The sequence below is a fragment of the Hyperoodon ampullatus genome (genome assembly GCF_949752795.1).
Source record: "Hyperoodon ampullatus genome assembly, chromosome: 13".
NCBI classification, from domain to species: Eukaryota; Metazoa; Chordata; class Mammalia; order Artiodactyla; family Ziphiidae; genus Hyperoodon; species Hyperoodon ampullatus.
The window spans coordinates 22260577-22279698 of record NC_136926.1 but is presented as its reverse complement, the minus strand read 5'-3'; the positions used below and the strand labels follow the sequence as shown (position 1 = coordinate 22279698).

Sequence of the window (19122 nt, the reverse complement as noted above, 5' to 3'; positions counted from 1 at the left end):
TTCTACACAAGGTCAAGTTAGATCTAATAGTGTACAAGTTAAGTGTCTGAATCAGAGGAAAAATGCGCAGCTGTTCCGGGCCCATTGTCCCTTTAGAAAATAAGCTGTATCAAAGTTGTGTAGAAGTCCATTTCAATGTGGCAGCTGGGGTCTACTCCAGAAGCACCCGTCTGAGGGTCACTCAAGCCATCAGCCAGGTTTCCTGGTGCTGGTTACCCACGGTGCTGGGCTGGTGCCACAGTAGGCTTATCTCAGGCAGGCCCAGAAAGTGGCTGCTTCCCTCCCTCCCCTCTGTTTCACCCCCTCCCCACCCCCTCTCCTCGCCGGCAGGCTCCATGCAGTTACCTGCGCACAGTCAGGCCTTGGATGCTTCCTTCCTCGCCAAGCAGGAGCCCCACAGCAGGGTGTTTGCCCTCCACCCCTTTGTAACCCTCCTCTGGAAAGCACTTCCTCTCACACGGGCACATGGCATCCTGTCATCCTGGGAGGGAAAAACAGCAGATACGGTGTTCCTGGCTCACTAGTAAAAGGAAATGGTTGCTGATTTCAAGCAAAAACTGTCATTTATAGTTTCCAAAATTTTTTGGCATATATAGTTTATCTAATTGGATTTCATTCTCATAGTAACCATGAGAGTTGTATCTTTGTATTCCCATTGGCAGCTAAGTGACCTGAGGCTCAGAGACTATAGTGGCTTGATCCTGACCATGCGGTCAGTCAGTGGTGGCATGGGGTTCAGCCCAGGTTTCCTGACCTCAGGAACCACACAAGACCTTGTATGCAGTTCTTTCAACCTCCCAAGAACAGAGCAGGGCTGGGGCAGTCATGTCCACGATTACTTCTGATCCCCAGCTGGAAGTTGGGAGAGAGGGAAGCAGCACATGAAGTGGAGAATGGGCCAGGGGCTGATGGTCGCTGTGGTCCTCTGCACAGACCAGTCTTGCTGTGGCCTGCAGGCTGAGGGATTACTGAGAGGCTAGAAGCCACTTCCCAGACACGATTTGGCTCCCACTCAGTGGGAGCTCTGCCTCAATGCATTAAATATGAGAGGTGGCTTTTGGTTTCCTGAAACTAGACTGGTAAAATTCTAACACACTAGGGGCGATTTTCAATTGAATATGTGAAAACTACTAAATTCAGACCCAGTGTATGACAACCTTTCAACTGTGTTCTTTGGTACTTCCTGAAATGTTATTTCCATGAAGCAGCTGCTTTGCCTAAGATATTGTAACATAATTCTATATTTATGGAAAACTCTGTTTATTTTTATTGTAACTTTAAGTCTTGCAGAGATCTAAATTCTTATCGCGCCATCTCCACAGTGTCTTTTTCGTGGATGTGCTCTACCAGAGAGCCTGGTGTACCTTGTGGACCTGACCAGATGCCTCTTTGCATGAGTTGTTTCGGGTGCAGGACACCTGGAAGGCCCTTTCTGAGTGCTCTGAGTTGGGTCTGCAGCCTCTTGAAGTGAGGGGACAGTTCAGTTGGAAACCACTTTGGTACTCTCTCTCCCTCCTGGCTTTCAGACAGGCCTGTGGACTAGCATCCCCCTGCCCACATGCAATAGAATCTCACAGGCAGGCCTGGTCAGAGCCTTTGGAACAAGCTCTCTACGTGATTTGTATGGTTACCCGTGATTAAAACCACTGGTCTCATCCAGCTTTTTTTCTTTTTGCAAATGAAGAAAGGGAGGCTGGAGCAATTTAGTGACTTACCTGGAGTCATGTAACTAGTTTCTGGCAAACTAGGCTCCAGGAGGGCTGGATGGGTGGGTCAGATTCCTAAGAGGCAGAAGCAGGTAGAAACTGGGGAAGGACAGATACCATGTCTGTCCAGTGGGCTTTTAGCTCTTCATTGTTGAACTTCTGACTATGGGCCAGGGAGTGTCCTACACGCTGGGGATCCAGCAGGGAGCAAAGTCAACTCCCTCCTTGCACAGAACATACCTTCTGGAGGAACTGCCTCAATGACTTTTACTTCCAACTCAGAGGCCCAGGCCTAGCAGGGAGAGCTATATTGCTGAATGAATATGGTTAGCTTGTTGAAAGTTAAAACAACCGGTCTCCTCCTGGTTTTCACCCAAAAACCATTTCTTTTATTTCTGTTCCTACTCTATGAAGTATTTTAAAATGCGAATAATTTGCAAATACATATTGTTTTTGTTACCCGGTGACATGATTTAAATTTAAAATGCTGTTTCTAAGTTTTCTGAGTTATGTGCATTTTGAGATGCATGATATTTTATGAGTTTGAACCCGAGTATCACTTTTATTAGCCTCTCAACTGACTCAATTCCTTTTCGAAAGTCTGAAATTGTGTGGGCCCAGCATGCTCAGAGGCAGGCTCCCATGCACCCGGAATTAGATTAGAAAGAAGAAGACCTTCCTTTGTGTGTGCAGTTGTAGTGTGGGAGCCTTCCTGCTGTCTCAGCACAAGCTAACTCCTGTGTACAGAGAGCAGGATAATGAGGGCAAAGTGATGCTGAGAACTGCTTAGTGACCAATACAATAAATGGTTGCCTTCATATTTGACTCCCACAAAGCCCTGGAGGTTGCTGGTGTCCTGAAATCCAGAAGCTTGCTGTGAGTAAGTGACCCAAACTGCAGGTGCCTATCTGAAGGCCATTAGAATGAGAACAATCTCATTTAAAGCTTTCAACTCGTAATAGCTCTTGCTCTGCAACCCCGCTGAGGCACATCAAAGTCTCAGCCTTAAAGGAAAGGCAGATTGGGTGCGAAATGCCTCAGTGGCATCAGTAACAGAAGGCAGGGTCAGGCGGTGTGAGCATTCTGCTTCCAGGAGGACACCTGATGTGTCTCTTGTCAACACTGCTTGGATGCTGTGCACATGTGATAGGAAAGAGTATTAGCTGGGCTTCTGTACTTGACTATGGAACTTTCAAGAAAGACTTTTGCCAGCCAGAGAATTGGGTTAGGTAAACTTACAGGCCAGGAGTTTTCATTTGCAAAGCTAGGGATTTCACAGCTGGGAGGGCTGCCAGTTAGGTTCCATTTGTTTCAGTGTTTCTGCCTGCCCTGCAAACCTGTCTCCTGCTGATAGCCATCACCTGAGCTCTTGCTGGGGCAACTTGGAGTGACCTGGAAAGGTCACTACCGACACAGAATTTGAAAAGAATGCTTACTCTGCCTTGGCTGATTCTGCTTTTGTCCTGCATTTTAACTAGCTGTGTTGCTAACACTGTTTATATACACCTGAGCCAGTTACCCTCCAGAACTCCTCGGCAGGATGGAATTGTCTTTTATGTGTCCTCAAAATTTCTCTATCTGAATTCAGGTTTAAGGTTAGCAGAGCAGCTGGGCCGAAGAGAAGATGAAGCCAAAATTCGCCATGGTCTTGGCCTCTCCCTTTGGGCGAGTGGGAACCTGGAGGAAGCCCAACATCAGGTGAGCAGGAGAACCCTGTCCCGAGTGGATTTTGTTTCTAGAAGCATGGAAGACCTTGGGATTACTATCCTAGTAGTGATGACATTTGCCAGAGGGTGTTGACCTGTGCTCTTGGGTTTGACATACAAGATTTCCAGCCTGTATCAGCCCAGAAGTGTTGAACCATAGTAAAGACTCTTACTCACTTGTATGATAGATTTCTCAATAATTTCTTTGGAATTCTTGTATTATGTGCTACTGTTCCTCATTAAACCTTAATATGAAATTATATACATTGTATGACAGAAGTAAATAATCCAAGTATTCATAATTATTGGATTTACTGTTTTTGTAGGTTTCTAGTTATATCACTAGATGCTTCTCTCCCCTCTTCCTCTCCCTCCCTTCTCTCTCTCTCTCTCTCTCTCTCTCACACACACACACACACACACAAAGTTCATGTTTCTGCATACACACAAATAGTTGAAGAGAAGCCTGCTCTGTGCTGGCTCTGCAAATTAGAAAGATCCCTGGAATTATGGGTTCCTCTGTCAGGTTGGAGGAATTGTGAGATGGCATCTAAAATCACACACTCAACTGCTTAGGCAGCGCTTGCTGTGGAGGGTGCTGTGCTAGCAAAGGGGGCCAAGGATTGGTGAATCCAGGCTCCTGTCGTAGGTGCTCACAGGGAGTGAGGACATGATATGCTTGAACTTGTGCCACAGCATCCTGGGATGTTATGACGTTTTACAATTTAAAGAATTAATTCTCTAGTTTTCTGGTTTCAAAAATTAAAGTTTGTATTGATATAGTGATTTATAGTTTTCAAAGTACTTTCACTGACTGGATTTATTCCTTAATAACCCTGTGAGGTAGAGTGATAACCATCCCTTTACAGAGAAAAAACTGAGGTTCCGAATCTTACCAAAAGTCACCCAGCAAATTAGTGGCAGGGTTGGGAATACATTCCTCTCTCCTAGTCTAAATCCCTTAGTCTTAGAATTCTATTCTTTAAATTTGCTTGAATTTAAAATTTGATACTGTTTCCACATATAAATATCAGAGAAAGGCCTTGTCCCATTGACCTTGTGGTCCCCTCAGAGCAGCAGGACAGTGTCTCCTTAGGAGTGTCGTGTGTCTGGTACCAGGGTGTGCCTGTGAGTGGACGTGGCTCCCTGGAGCACTGCTGTGCAGAGCAGCATCTGGTTCAGCTGAACTGCCTGCAAGAAGCCTTCCTCCTGAGAGCGCGGCTGCTGTCAGGGTTTCCCCCCCAGCCTGGCTCCCCCTCACCTGCTCCAGTTGCAGCCCTTCCGCACTGTGAGGCGTTGGGGTGGTGAATTACAGTTGCTTGATGACAAGAGGAGAGGCTTTTCATTTGTTTTAATCAAAATCAGCACTTGATTGCGTACATAGCTGATTTTTTTCCCACAAGTTTCAGACTATGAGTCTATAACCCCTGTCTTTTAGATCCCCTTGTCTGTCAAAAATTGATTACACAAACTATAATTTACTGAGTAGGATCTAATTGATGCCTTTTCAGGTCCACAAAGACCTACCTGGAAATAAAGATTCGTCCTTTCAAATCTCTTAAAACAAGTTTTCTGTTGTCTACCAAGATGTGAGCAAAAATTGTCTCTCGTCGGTGAACGGCTAGACAGTGGTTTCTGGAAAACAGATAACGTTCTCTTCCCCTCCTTGCAGCTCTATAGAGCATCAGCCTTGTTTGAAACGATCCGACACGAGGTGCAGCTGAGCACGGACTACAAGCTCTCCCTCTTTGACCTGCAGACATCCTCCTACCAGGCCTTGCAGCGAGTGCTCGTCAGCCTCGGTGAGAGCAGTGGGGGTTCCCCCCTTGTGTGCGTGCATCCCTGCGTCTGAGTCGTTTAGTGAGTGCTGTGATGAAATATGACTTGTTGTCCCGGCAGACTGAAGCCACAACCACAACGCAGCCATTGAACATTCGTTAATTCAAGCAACGAATATTTGTATGTGCCGAGTGCCAGTCAAGAAGTCCCGGTTCCTGACCTCTAGAAGCTCTTAGCCTATCAGGAGACAGAAGTCGGGAGCCCAGGAGGGTGTGATTGGCACTAGAGTAAAAGGGGCTCGGGTGCTGTGGGAACGAAGTGGCTTGCCAGGCAGACCCAGGAGCCAGAGAAGGTGTCCTGGAGACAGGGATGCTTGAAACAGGTGCTCCCACCAGGTTCCCTCTGCCCATTAGTACCTGGGGACAGGTACCTGAGAAGACACTGGTCTCTTCCCTATTTTACTGCCACACATCTTTTAATGTTGCTGTCTAATAAATGTTTATACTGTCTGCCCCCAAGGCTGTGACATAGTCAGTGACGACACTCCCAGGCCTGTGGGCTGCACTGCACTGGGACAGCATCCACCTTCCCTTACCTGGGCCTTGACTGTTTCAGCCACCCTATTCCAGCCACCCTGTCCTCTGCCTCTCCTCAGGCCTGTCCATCTCTGCAGACCATTTTCGCCAACCCAGAACTTGGGTTAAGGAGGTATTCATTGGAATTAACAATGTCTTTGAAGTTGGATTTTGAGGCCTTATCAATAACCTGTCCTTTGCTTTATGGGTATGAATACTCAAACTTCCCCTTGAAAAATGTATCTAGTAACTGTGCTCATTGCCTGCGATTACAGTTTATTATCTACTATAATCACAGTGTTAAGTCTGTCTAGCACTTTGGGGCAATTTTCCAATGTGTACAGAAATCGGCCCTGCTGTTCCAGTTAATAACTTAATAGGGTAAAAGAAGACATTTGCATACACACCTACAAATCCCCACTTTCTACTGATACTCAGACGGTAGGAAGCAGGGCATCCTTGAAGGGCTTTGGGGCTGCGGCATCTGGTCTCCTGCCTCTGCCTGCCCTCTCTTTGGACCTTAGTTCTAGCAACTCTTCCATTTGTATATTTATGATGCAAGCAGATCCTTTGCATTGTGTTCCTTCTGATAATCCTAACTTGAAGGGATGTTGCTTTATCTTTTGTACTCTCATATTTGAGCATTAGCTTTTAAACTAGATATCAGACTAGTTTCTTAGATGAAGTGGGATTAGAGGTTGGATCGAAAGACGGAGGAAAAGCTTGAAGGAGAGAGAAGCAGTTTCAAAGAATTAGAGACCTCAGAGGTTTGAACCCTTTGCCCATGGGAATGAGAAGAGACGAGAAGCAAGTGTGTGGGTGCCCAGAATGGAATGAGGTATCAGCTCTAGTGATTACAATGTCACTTGTTACATATACTGTGCTTTGAATAATGCCTACCAACCACCTCCACATATAGGGCCTCGTTTAGTCTTTGAGATAGGCAGGACAGCTATCGGGGTTCCTTGTTTTCAGTAAACAGGGGAAAGGCACACTGAGCAGATGGACCAGCATGTGGGAGGGCACAGAGGTATAATTTGGTGGGAAATGTGGAAACAGGGCTGGGCAATGTGATGCACAGAGGGGCTGCATCGAGGAGAAATAGAAAGATGGTCAAGAGCTATGTCCTGGAGGGCTCATCTGCCAAGGCCAAATCAGAATCCAAGCTGAGCAGGGAAGTGAGAGGGTAAGTGCAGAGCATCAGGTCCAAAGAGCCAAGTGAATGCGGTCAGAAGCCAGGAGGCCGGGGAGTAACTCAGGATGTGGGGGGAGAGTGGGCAGGGCTGAGGATGGCTGCTCTGAACAGTCAGCTTTCCTGTGGTGTGGCTGCCAGACAGGGAAGACTGGTGGCTTACGGTGGTGTGGAATCTGAAAATGTGGGGTTTGAGCAGAGTGGTCACTGCACCTGTCATCTGAGGCAGGGGGTTGAATTTGAAACAGTCTCACTGAGAGTCTGCCACACGTTGGCGTGGAGAGGCAGTGGGGTTTCTCCCTGCCGGGGGTCTCTGTACCTGATAGCCCTCTCTGATAAGCATACTCCCCGTGAACTCCCAGCCTATCCCTTTGTCTCCTAGGCCATCATGATGAAGCCCTGGCTGTGGCAGAAAGAGGACGGACAAGGGCGTTTGCAGATCTCCTGGTAGAACGGCAGACAGGACAACAGGACTCCGACCCCTACTCCCCAGTCACTATTGATCAGATCTTAGAGATGGTTAATGGCCAGAGGGGACTAGTGCTTTACTATTCCCTGGCTGCGGGCTACCTGTACAGCTGGCTGCTTGCTCCTGGGGCAGGTAAGATCTCTTTCTGTGGGAACAGGGCAATTAAGACACTAGGTTGTGAAAGTCTAGTGAATAGAGGTGGGAGAGGTGCATTACCATAGATCAGATCAAGGAGCTAATGTCGGCTTTCAGCAAGTCTTCCGCCACGGTGGGTAGTCCGTGGTGGGGCATTCAATTAATAAGACAGCCCAGCTTTCTCATTCCCCCAAGAAATCACGGCTCCTCGCTGGTGAATGTGGAAGCATTTATCAAGGACGACTGAGAGCAGGAGGATTAATTTCACCAGCAGCCCTATTTTTAGGCAGCTGTTGTTCATTAGCTAATAAAGTAATAAGTCCGAATGAGTTCTTTCTAGATATGATTTAATAATTGTGACCCTTTGTCATGGTACAGTTAAAGAGACTAAAATGATAATGGCAACTCTATCACAGTATATAAATGAAGTCTTATGCTGGAAATTTCTGAGTTTAGCAAAACCCATTTTTAACCAGTTCATTTGTAAATCTATTTCAGAAGTAAAAATTCCCTTTGATTAAATCAGGATTAAATGTTCAGGCTTTAACAATTTCACTAAATACAGAACCACTAATTAGCTGTTAGGGCCATGTTTTTTGCATAACAAAATGCTGATGGTTTTACCATGTTGGAGACACACCAGATCCAATTAGAGTTTATTGACTGGGGAAGTGGATCTTATAATTGGGAATCTTGAAGAATGGGCTTCTTGAATACCTGTAAGCCAATTTCAAAAAGTTCAACTGCCAAGGAGAACTGACAAGATTTTCTTGATTACGTTTCTGTCCCTTTGATTTAAAAAGAAAATGATGGCTGGATGACAGATCTGAGATGCTTCCTGGGTTCTGATTACATTCTGAGAATGCTTGTATGTTCTATGCTTCAGCCTCACTTTTTTTTTTTTTTTTTTTTTGCCGTACGCGGGCCTCTCACTGTTGTGGCCTCTCCCGTTGCGGAGCATAGGCTCCGGACGCGCAGGCTCAGTGGCCATGGCTCACGGGCCCAGCCGCTCTGTGGCATGTGGGATCCTCCTGGACCGAGGCACAAACCCGTGTCCCCTGCATTGGCAGGCGGACTCTCAACCACTGCACCACCAGGGAAGCCCCAGCCTCACTTTCTATAATTTTACCCTTAATTCCATGTTTTTTATGGGCTTTCCATAAAGAACATTCTTGCCTCTGACCTTTTTATGCTAAAGGTTTTAAGTTGTGGTGTTCATGGTGACTTGGTGAACATCGTGCACAGTGGGATGAATCCCTGTGTATCCCAGCCCCCGGAGGGCCCTGATGCTCAGGAGGACACAGCTGATGATGGAGGCATTGAGCTCTTTCTCTCGGTGGTTGTTATGTTTTGGGAACATGATTTGACAGGTGGTATATCCAAATCCCTATATCAAGGAGCCATGTATAATGAGGTTCCTATTGTTTCTCTTTCCATTTCTCTTTGCTCTTAATGAGACTCTGAAGCTTTCACCAGGGCTTTAATCCAATCAGAGAGGACCAGCATTTTCCAGGGCTGACACACCTCATCACCATTTGAGAATATGTCCTGTGTTTATTGCTAGAAAACCACTGCGGATTGCCTCAGTTTCATACAGCCATCATTTTTTGCTCCTTTAATCCATTAATGACCATTGACCAGTTGGTCTTATTTAAAGATGGTTTAAAATGTTTTTATCTGGCCTTTACACTACATATTTATTTTGATTTGCTTTTGTGAAACGAAAGGTCTCTGAGTAACACAGTTTCCATTTGGCTAGCTGTATTTTTTGTCAGGAGTTCAGTTTCTGGGGAGAATACACCTTGGCATGCTCATGCACTATTCCTGAAAGGAAACTTTCCCTGTTTGGTGCTTCTGAGAAGCATCTGTTTTGAAATACGTGAACTGATGTGAACTAATCATCATTCCAGGAGCTTCTGAATATATATCGTCAAAATCAAAAGCCCTGTCTTGAATTCCCTGTTTTCAAGCACCAAACCTTCTGGTGAAAGCTGTAAAAAGCGTACTGACCAGACTTCTGAAAACCCTCTCGACACCTCGGATTTCCGGATTTCTTCACATGGTTTGGAGGACAGCATGCTTGTCAAAGAGGTCACATAGCCTCGACCTTGCTGCCCACTGTCCTCCGCCCTCCCTTCCCCCACCCCAATCATGTATAACGTTGGCTGTGCCTGTGCCTGTCTTGTTTCAGGGATTCTGAAGTTTCACGAACACTACCTGGGAGACAACACGGTGGAAAACTCCAGTGACTTCCAGGCTGGCAACAGCACAGCCCTTCCAACAGCCACCAGCTCGGCCCTAGAGCAGCACATCGCCAGCGTCCGGGAGGCCCTGGGTGTGGAATCTTACTACTCAAGGCAAGTAGTGCGGTGCTCCCAGTCCCACCTTCAGATATGATCTCAGGGGTTTTTGTCTGTTTTCTCTTTTGTAAACGTCCTGCTTGAGCTAATGGAAGAAATCTTCTGGCATTCACACATTGTGCTCAGTCTATTCACAGTTGCTGCAGCAGAAACAAATACATGTCTCTGGAGTGCAAACCCCTTAGCAGGACATCTTTATTGTTTTTGGTAATTTCCTTTCAGACAGGGAAGGGCCTTATCAGACATGCCCATTTTCTAAGATGGGTTTGTAGAATGTTTAAACATAAACACGACTTCGAATTTAACATATTAGCTAATTAAAATTGAGATGCTTTTTTGGTTATAAACAGATTCATGATGAGTTTGTTTGTACTATAGCTGAATGCCTGTTTGAGAATGTATTACCAGTGACAGGATCTGTGCATTGAGGGGCTGAGGTGAAAGAAGTTGAACTCCCAATATCGAGGATAGGGAGGAAAAGTGCTTTTTTGCAAATATTGTAAAAGTTATATACTCATGGAAATGTCTTATCGTGATTGGCTATTTTATATATAGAAAATAATTTACACAAGGACCCTGCTTCTGGGAAAATAGAAAGAAGAGAGTCCCTTAGAGCTGGGTCATAGCCAGATTTCCCAGGCGTCTCAGCCCCCCATCCTGTGATTAACAAATGTTGAGAAGATCTGTGTCAGAAAATCTGCTGTGTGAACTGGTGTCAGGTTCCAAGGACATTTGCTTTTCTCTTGAATGATTTCTTTTGTAATCATGAAAATCCTAAGATATCGCTGTGATTTCTTTAGAGATGCTTAACTCAGACTCCCCGAGTGTGTGGTAGTCATTGCCAGCAGCTGGATTGATCTTTGGGTGTTTATGAAGTCTGAGACAAGCTCTTAGATGAAAAGTAACCATTCGATAATGGAATGTCAAGGCCGGAAGGGAGGGGCTCTGGTGGTCATCTAGGCCAACTCCTTATTCGGCACCGAAATGGGACTTGCCGACAGTGAGTTAGTGTCAGAGCTGGGATCAAAACAATCTAGATCTCACCCAGACTCCCGGGCCGGTGCTTGTTCTGCTTTTAATTATCAAAATTAATATCACACTTGAGACAATAGCCAAAGCATGTAAGAATGTCATCTCTAGCTTCTGTTTTTATGAAGCATGAACAGGCGTCAGCCACATGCCCACACTGTTGTCCTATTTCTCCCATGGCTGCCGTGCGTCTTGGAGCATCCCTGTCCTTAACACTGGGTAATGGTGTGGTGTTCACAGGGGCTTCACAGTGTGGGAACCCCACGAACTTGGAAAGTAAGGCTACTCCCTGAGATTTAATTATAAATGACCATAAAATAGGTTAGGCCAGGGGTACACAGAACTGCTTCAGCAGACAGAAAGGCGCTTAGTAGTCTGACTAATCTGTAACCTGATCAAAGGTATTGCATATCCAAAGCGAGTGTTAGAGGGGAGGGGATGGCCAGCAGTAGAAACAAAAAAAAAGGGGGGAGCGAAAGCAGGGCAGACTTTAGCAGTGCCCATTTCTGACACTGTGAAAAGGGGGAGAGAATCTTGGCTAAGGGGCTCCAAGTCCCATTGGAAGGCTGTTCTTGTGGTGGACTTCGCTGTCATTATGCTCTCATCTTTCCTGCCTTCCCTCCCTTCTACAAATATTTGAGTGCCTGCTATGTGCTGTGTCTACTAGAGATGGGGGAAAGAGTGATGAATGAGGCAGGAATAGCTCCTGCTCTGAGAGAACTGAAAGAAAGTAGACACAGAGCATATACAGTCTTGTAATGAAAATCATTGTAAGTATTTAAATGAAAATGCAGGGCATAGTGAAAATGTATAAGCAGGGGTGGGGAAACCTATACTGGGAGTTGGGGAGGCTTCCTTGAGGAGGGGGTTTTTGAGCTGAGCTCAGAAGGATGATGAGAAATAAACTAAATGACGGCCACCCCAGGCAGGATGTGCAAGGTCTGCAGGAGGAGACCTCTCAGGCTGTCCCCCTCCCTTCCCTTGTTCAGGCCTCTGCTTTCTGGTTATCATTTGGCTTCTCATGACATATACTTGCAGATATAAAATGTACCTAACAAACTGGCATTCTGGTTTGTACCACTCTGTGACCTTGGTTAATGAAAATGAGCTCCCAAGAGGCAAAGTCTCTTTGAGCACATTAACAACAGCAGGTTTTCAAGCTTGTAAGGCCACAGTCCAGAGCTTGCACTGAGATGAAATTGTGAAGGGACCCGGGTGTGCAATACCTGCCATCTGAAACCCTGCCCATGTAGAGGTGCGCTTCTCCCTTACTGCAGCGTGGTGGCCACAGCCAGGGCATTGCAGTCCACACAAACCACTGAGAGGGCTCAGTCTGTGTGAAAATACAGATTTCCCTTGATCCCAATTTTCATGTACCTAGGTTAAAATTCATCATGAGAAGGAAGGGGGTTACCCTTTGACTCTTCCCAGCACCCCTCCTGTTGGACACCATGGTTTAACTCCAAACACTTGTGCCTCAGCAGTTCTTTTTTATGATACTGGAGGTTGACTAAGTTTGCTTCCTGGTGCCTTCTGAATTAAAAAAATGACTTTGGGGTTATAGTTCAGCTCTTCTTCAATGGCAGGGAGAGAGGAAGCACTGTAACTTGCTTCTGTTCCCCACCTTAATCTTTTCCCCTCTACCTTGTACAGAAAGCTCACAAGTAGGGATGAGTCCTCAGGGGTCTCTAGGATGTTGGGTGGCTTGACGCTCAGGATGAATTTGGGGGGCTGCCCTCGGTATCTTCGATCCCCAGTTTGAAAGGCAGAAGTGAGGTCTTTCCTGTTGCTTTGGACTAGTCTTATTAGAAATTGGTTCATCTTTTGTGAACTTAAACTCAAGTTCTTGATTTTGATATTAAAACTGAATACTTTAGTGGCATGGTTTGAATTCACTAAAGTGGAGTTTTTTGTGAGACTGGCTTCTGCCTCAGTTTCAAGAAAACATTTCAATGACAGCTAAATTATTTTTCATCTATAAAATTAGTAAATATTTTTAAAGTGTGGATGCAGTGAACAGTCTCATACTCTAGGGATATAAATTGGTTTAGCCTTTCTAAAAATAATTTGCTAATAGTATGAGAAATCTTAAAAATGGGCCCTTTGACCCCAAAATTCTCATTTTAGAAATGGAGTAAAGATGTATACATAAGAATATTTATAATAGTTCTATATATTATAGAAAAAAACAACTGAAATATCCATAATTAATGTCAAATTATTTTATATCAATATAATATTATTTATATCAATATAATATTATGTTGCAATTAAAATCATGTTTACAGAGAATTTTTAAGCACATAGTCAAATATTTGTGACAAAATAGTAAGTGAAAAAATAAGATTAGAATTATTGTATATAGTATAATTCAAATTTTGTAATGTATACAAAATACTGATATGAAAAGTAAGAAAAAGTCCTTGGAAGGAAATAGCCCATAGTGTTAGGGGTAATTACCGGTGGATGATGGAATTATAGTTGCTTGGTATTTTATTCTTTGTACTTTTCCTTATTTTCAGTTTTTTAACAATGAACATATATTATTTTTAAAGTCAGAAATAAATAGCCATGTATAAACAACTCTGCAATTCAAAGAGAAAAAAAGAAACCTTTCTGTAATTTCAATTTACAGAGAATAAAATCCAAGGTTTGGAGCCTGACACCACGATCTAGTTGTAGGAGGGCAATCTGTGTTTCTTTTCTGTGCTTGCCTCTTCGTGAGCGCCATGCTCCAGCCACCACACCTTCCTCTCTGTTCTCTAAATGTACCCTGTGACTCCCCCCTCCACTCTAGCTCAGGCATGTCTAACCTCTGGATCTGTAGCTGCATCTGCCCACTAACCAAAGCTGTCTCGGTATCTTCCAGGCATCTCTAGTCTAATATATCTAAAGGCCACTATTTCTCCCCCAAATCAGTCACTCTAATGCACCACATTAGCAGATCTTGAGTTCTCCTCAGACAGTTTGGACCATGTGTCTTTCTCAAATGCAAACCTCCTGCCCTTGGCTGTGGGGTGACACCACCCTCCATGGCCATACAGCATCTGGCCCCTTCGAACCTCTCCAGCCTGTTTCTAGGGGTTTCTGGGTCAAAGTTCTCCCTGGACCACTGCTGCTACCTCCCCTCTGCCCTTTCTGCTCCCTCTCACGGCCTTCCAGTCCCCTTCGGTCAGAGTGACCTTTCATAGATGTATTGGGACTATGTTTCCCTTTTTTCCCACCCATCCCAGAGCTTCCCCATCACACTTTATCCCTTCAAAGGTTCTGATGGTCTTCAGACTCCAGCTCACATTCCTCACACTGGCCTGTAAGCCCGTGTCTTCTGGCTTCTGGCTTCTGTCTGTCCCTTGAATGACACCTCTAGTTCTTCAGTTTGGCATCTCCCTGTGGCCGCCCCAGCCTCCATTCACTGCCTAGGGTAAATCGAGGGCTTTCCCATCTTAAAGTTTTGCACATGCCCTTCCTTCTCTCTGTAAAGTTCTGCCCACTGCTCTTGGTATGGCTGGTTCCTTCTCATCCTTCAAGTTCCTACTTAAATGATAACTCCTCAAAAAGGCCTTTCAGAAGCTTCACTGTCAGGTTTATTCACCTCTTCATACCCAGGCCCTCAGGCAGTCCTACAGCATAGTAGATGTTTATTAAAAGTTTGTGTGGGGCCTCCCTGGTGGCGCAGTGGTTGAGAGTCCGCCTGCCGATGCAGGGGATACGGGTTCGTGCCCCGGTCTGGGAGGATCCCATATGCCGCGGAGCGGCTGGGCCCGTGAGCCATGGCCGCTGAGCCTGCGCATCCGGAGCCTGTGCTCCGCAACGGGAGAGACCACAACAGTGAGAGGCCCGCGTACCGCAAAAAAAAAAAAAAAAAGTTTGTGTGAACAGCCAACTGATTCTGTGAATGAAGTACTTCTCCCTTCTCCAAGAACTGTCCTTCTACTTTTCCTGTAGATAGTCTAATCTCCCTTTAGATCCCTGTTCAAATCTCACACTGTTTCTATCAGGACCACCCAATCCCTGTAAGTCTAAATCAGTCTTTGCTGTTCTCTGTGGTCGCTAACAATAGCAATTATTTCATTCTTCCTTGTTTCATAATCACCTGATTTGTGTGTCTTCCCAAGCAGATGGTAATGCCATGGAAGGCAGGTGCAGTGTCCTTCTCTCTGAATTCTCACTGTCTAACACAGTGCCTGGCCCACAGTGAGACATCAGTGAATTTGAAATTTAGTCACCAGAAGGTGTGCTGTGAGTAGACTCTGTGCTTATGCTGGGCTGGCTCACTGATTCTCTTTTTCTTGTGGATGTAAAGTACACAGTGTGCCCCTAGACACTGAGTCTCGGTGCCTGGGGGAACACCTTCATTCAATTACCCACAGTCTGGCCATGATATCCTTGTTATTCTGCAGACCATTTTTGCTGTCCTTAATGGCATATTGCTGCTAAAAGGAAGTACAGTGCTACAAAAGGGTTTCTGAAAATGGATTTAAAATAAAAGAACTGCTTTTATTAAGTGTTTAATAAGAACTTCCAGTCCCTTCTTCCCAGATCAAAAGAGGCATAGATTGAAACCACCATATAGAATACGAACCTCCCATAAGGGAGATGTTATGAATTTCAGAGCACATCTTCAGCTTTTAATTCTGATATTTAGCCCAAGTCTTGCTGCTTCCTGGGCACCTGGGATGGCGCAGTGGCACTTTGGGGAAGCTAAGCTGACTGGTTAGAACACTAGCAGGGCTGTGTTCAGTGGTAGGTCTTGTCTGAAAGGTGTGCTTCCTCAGGGGTTCTAAATAAATTGCAATTGTAGACTGCCCTGATAATAGGGTAAATATTCCTTTATTGTAAATGAATATGAAACCTTGATAAACTATAGCTGTTAACAATTTTTATCTTTTGGTGCTTTTCTATATTGCTGAATTTTCTACAGTGAAAGTTATTTTTTATAATCAAATGTATTTTCTTATTTCAAAACATGTATTAATTTAGATTGCACCAATTCATAAATGCTGATGACTCCAGTTGGTTCTAGCCTGATAACACAGGGCAACTGTTAACAAGTCTGACAATCCCAAGTGTTGGAGGAGATGTGGGTCCACAGGGTATATTATATGTGGCTGGGAAGAAAGTAAATTGGCATGATGCATTGGAAGATGGTTTGGCATCACCTTCTGAGCTGCATATTTGCAAACCCTTTGACCCAGGTACACACCTTAGGTGTAATATCCAAGACAGGATCTTGTACATGAGCAAGAATTTTCAGAGCTTCACTGTAAACAATAGCAAAGTCCTGGAACCCCCCACATGCCATCAGTGAGAGAATGGATGAACAGTTAGTCCCCAAATGGAATATTAGGCAGCAGACAAAAGAGATGAGTCATAGTGAACCCCAAAATGTGCCTAAATCTTAGAAGTATAATGTTAAGTGAAAAAGTAGGTCCCAAAATACTACCTATAGGGCCTCCCTGGTGGCGCAGTGGTTGAGAGTCCGCCTGCCGATGCAGGGGACACGGGTTCATACCCCAGTCTGGGAGGATCCCACATGCTGCGGAGTGGCTGGGCCCGTGAGCCATGGCCGCTGAGCCTGCGCGTCCGGAGCCTGTGCTCCGCAACGGGAGAGGCCACAACAGTGAGAGGCCCGCGTACCGCAAAAAAAAAAAAAAAAAAAAAAAAAAAAAAAAAAAAAAAATACTACCTATAGGTTGACATCCTTTTGATAGAGTTAAAACAAATAAAATAAAAATATACTTTTAGGAATATAGCTAGATGCAATAAAACTTGTGTGGAAAGGACAGGTAGGGAATGATGGCCATGGGATTTGGGATGGCACTTGCCTCAGTCTGGGAAGGGGAGGATGGGCTCTGGGGGAGGCAACGAATGATTAGATGTCAGTTATTCTCTGTTTTTTGTTTTGGCTGGTGGGTTTGTGAGTACTTATTACATTATTAAAAATTACTCAATAAATACATGAAAACAGGCTGTTCATGGATCAATGATGAACCAAAGATTATGATTAATTCAGTTCCAAAGAGATTTTCCGCCCCCCATTTCCACTAAAAGAGGAAAAAAAACACAACGGTTTTTTTTGTTATTTATTTATTTTTTCTGTGGTACACGGGCCTCTCACTGTTGTGGCCTCTCCCGTTGCGGAGCACAGGCTCCGGACGCACAGGCCCAGCGGCCATGGCTCACGGGCCTAGCCGCTCCGCGGCATGTGGGATCTTCCCGGACCGGGGCACGAACCTGTGTCCCCTGCATCGGCAGGCGGACTCTCAACCACTGCGCCACCAGGGAAACCCAAAACGGGGTTTTTTAAACAAATGAATTGCAAAAGCAAGATTGCAACTAGGACATATTTAGTCGATGTAAATGGATACTTGATAAACTGATTTAAATTATTTGTATCTGTTCTTTTAAGCAAGTACCCAAGCACTGGTCACTGCTACATCGTTGGCTTATTTTAAATTACAGTGGGCCTTTGAAAGTTTAAAACTATATTTACGGGACTTCCCTGGTGGCGCAGTGGTTAATAATCTGCCTACCAATGCAGGGGACATGGGTTTGAGCCCTGGTCCGGGAAAATCCCACATGCCGTGGAGCAACTAAGTCTGTGCGCCACAACTACTGAGCCTGCGCTTCAGAGCCTGCGAACCAGAACTACTGAAGCCCGCACGCCCTAGAGCCCGTGCTCCGCAACAAGAGAAGCCACTGCAATGAGAAGCCTGTGCACTGCAACAAAGAGTAGCCCCTGCTCGCCGCAACTAGAGAAAGCTCATGTGCAGCAACGAAGACCCAATGCAGCAAAAATAAATAAATTCATTAAAAAAAAAAACCCACTATATTTACAATATTTTCTAATTCTGGCAAATTGCTAATCAGGGCTGACTTCCCAATTAATCCCAACTAGTAAGGTTTTATTTTACAAATCAAATTTTTTTACCCCCAATTTTTTTTTCAGAATTCTGTGGAATAAAAGTGGATATACTGGGCTTCCCTGGTGGCACAGTGGTTGAGAGTCCGCCTGCCGATGCAGGGGACTTGGGTTCGTGCTCCGGTCCGGGCGGGTCCCACGTGCCGTGGAGCGGCTGGGCCTGTGAGCCATGGCCGCTGAACCTGCGCGTCCAGAGCCTGTGCTCCGCAGCGGGAGAGGCCACAACAGTGAGAGGCCCGCGTACCGCAAAAAAAAAAAAAAAAAATTTAAAAAATAAATAAATAAATAAAAGTGGATATACTATTTTGGGGCATTTATTTTGTCCTTTAAAACAAAGAGTTTCCAATTGCATTCTAAATTAGGGCAGTGCCATTTTGAAAATATATTATGAGCATGTAGTCAGTCTGTGCCAGAGCTGGTCCTGAGCCTGGAAATATATGCATGAATAATGGCAGGAATTCTTGGCCTTACAGTAGCTCACAGTGTGGAACATGCAACAGATGTGTAAATTATCAATCCACCATGTGCGAAATGCTATGGTAAAGGTCTAAAAAAGAAGGCCATGCCTCGATCTGCCTACTTGGGGTCAAGGCAGTAGTTCAAGAGGTTTCCTGGGAGGTGACATTTGAGCTGGGCCCTGAAGAGTGAGAGAAACCATCACAGGCAGAGGCAGTTCCTCACCCAGCAAGGGCACGGAGGAAGGAAAGGGAAAAGGCTTTCAGGTGATGAGTGGTCGTTGCAAGAGGAGGGCCCCCATCCTTTGCTGCAGAAACTGTAGTCTCTACGTCACAGCCACTCAGCTGCTGCCTCCAGAGGCCCACCTCTTTCTTTTTTTTTTTTTTTTTTTGCGGTACGCGGGCTTCTCACTGCTGTGGCCTCTCCCGTTGCGGAGCACAGGCTCCGGACGCGCAGGCTCAGCGGCCATGGCTCACGGGCCCAGCCGCTCCGCGGCATGTGGGATCTTCCCAGACCGCGGCACGAACCCGCGTCCCCTGCATCGGCAGGCGGACTCTCAACCACTGCGCCACCAGGGAAGCCCCCACCTCTTTCTTGTAATATACCAAGTCCAGCTCCCTTTCTGATAGGGTGGGTTTGTCTGGCTGAATCTCTTTTGTCCTGTCTTCTGTGACACGGCTCAGTTCCAAAGGGCAGGCCTTATCTCTGAGGTGACTCACTCAGGCTCAGCTGTATCTGTTTGAGGGGAAAAAAAAGATGATGCCAGGTTAGGGCTTAGAGCACTTAAGAGACA

The 19122-nt window shown here is 45.5% G+C and overlaps 1 protein-coding gene across 2 annotated transcripts in view; it reads left to right on the top strand.

Annotated features, from left to right (window-relative positions):
* TTC28 (tetratricopeptide repeat domain 28) overlaps window positions 1–19122 on the top strand; it is a gene marked incomplete at both ends in the record, with an annotated part of 616677 nt that overhangs the window by 507203 nt on the left and 90352 nt on the right. For both annotated transcript variants that reach the window (XM_079717073.1, XM_079717072.1), the window contains 4 exons: window positions 3295–3404; window positions 5085–5214; window positions 7341–7559; window positions 9754–9931. In XM_079717073.1, coding sequence (XP_079573199.1) covers window positions 3295–3404; window positions 5085–5214; window positions 7341–7559; window positions 9754–9931 — 637 coding nt within the window. The remainder of the gene's footprint in view (window positions 1–3294; window positions 3405–5084; window positions 5215–7340; window positions 7560–9753; window positions 9932–19122) is intronic.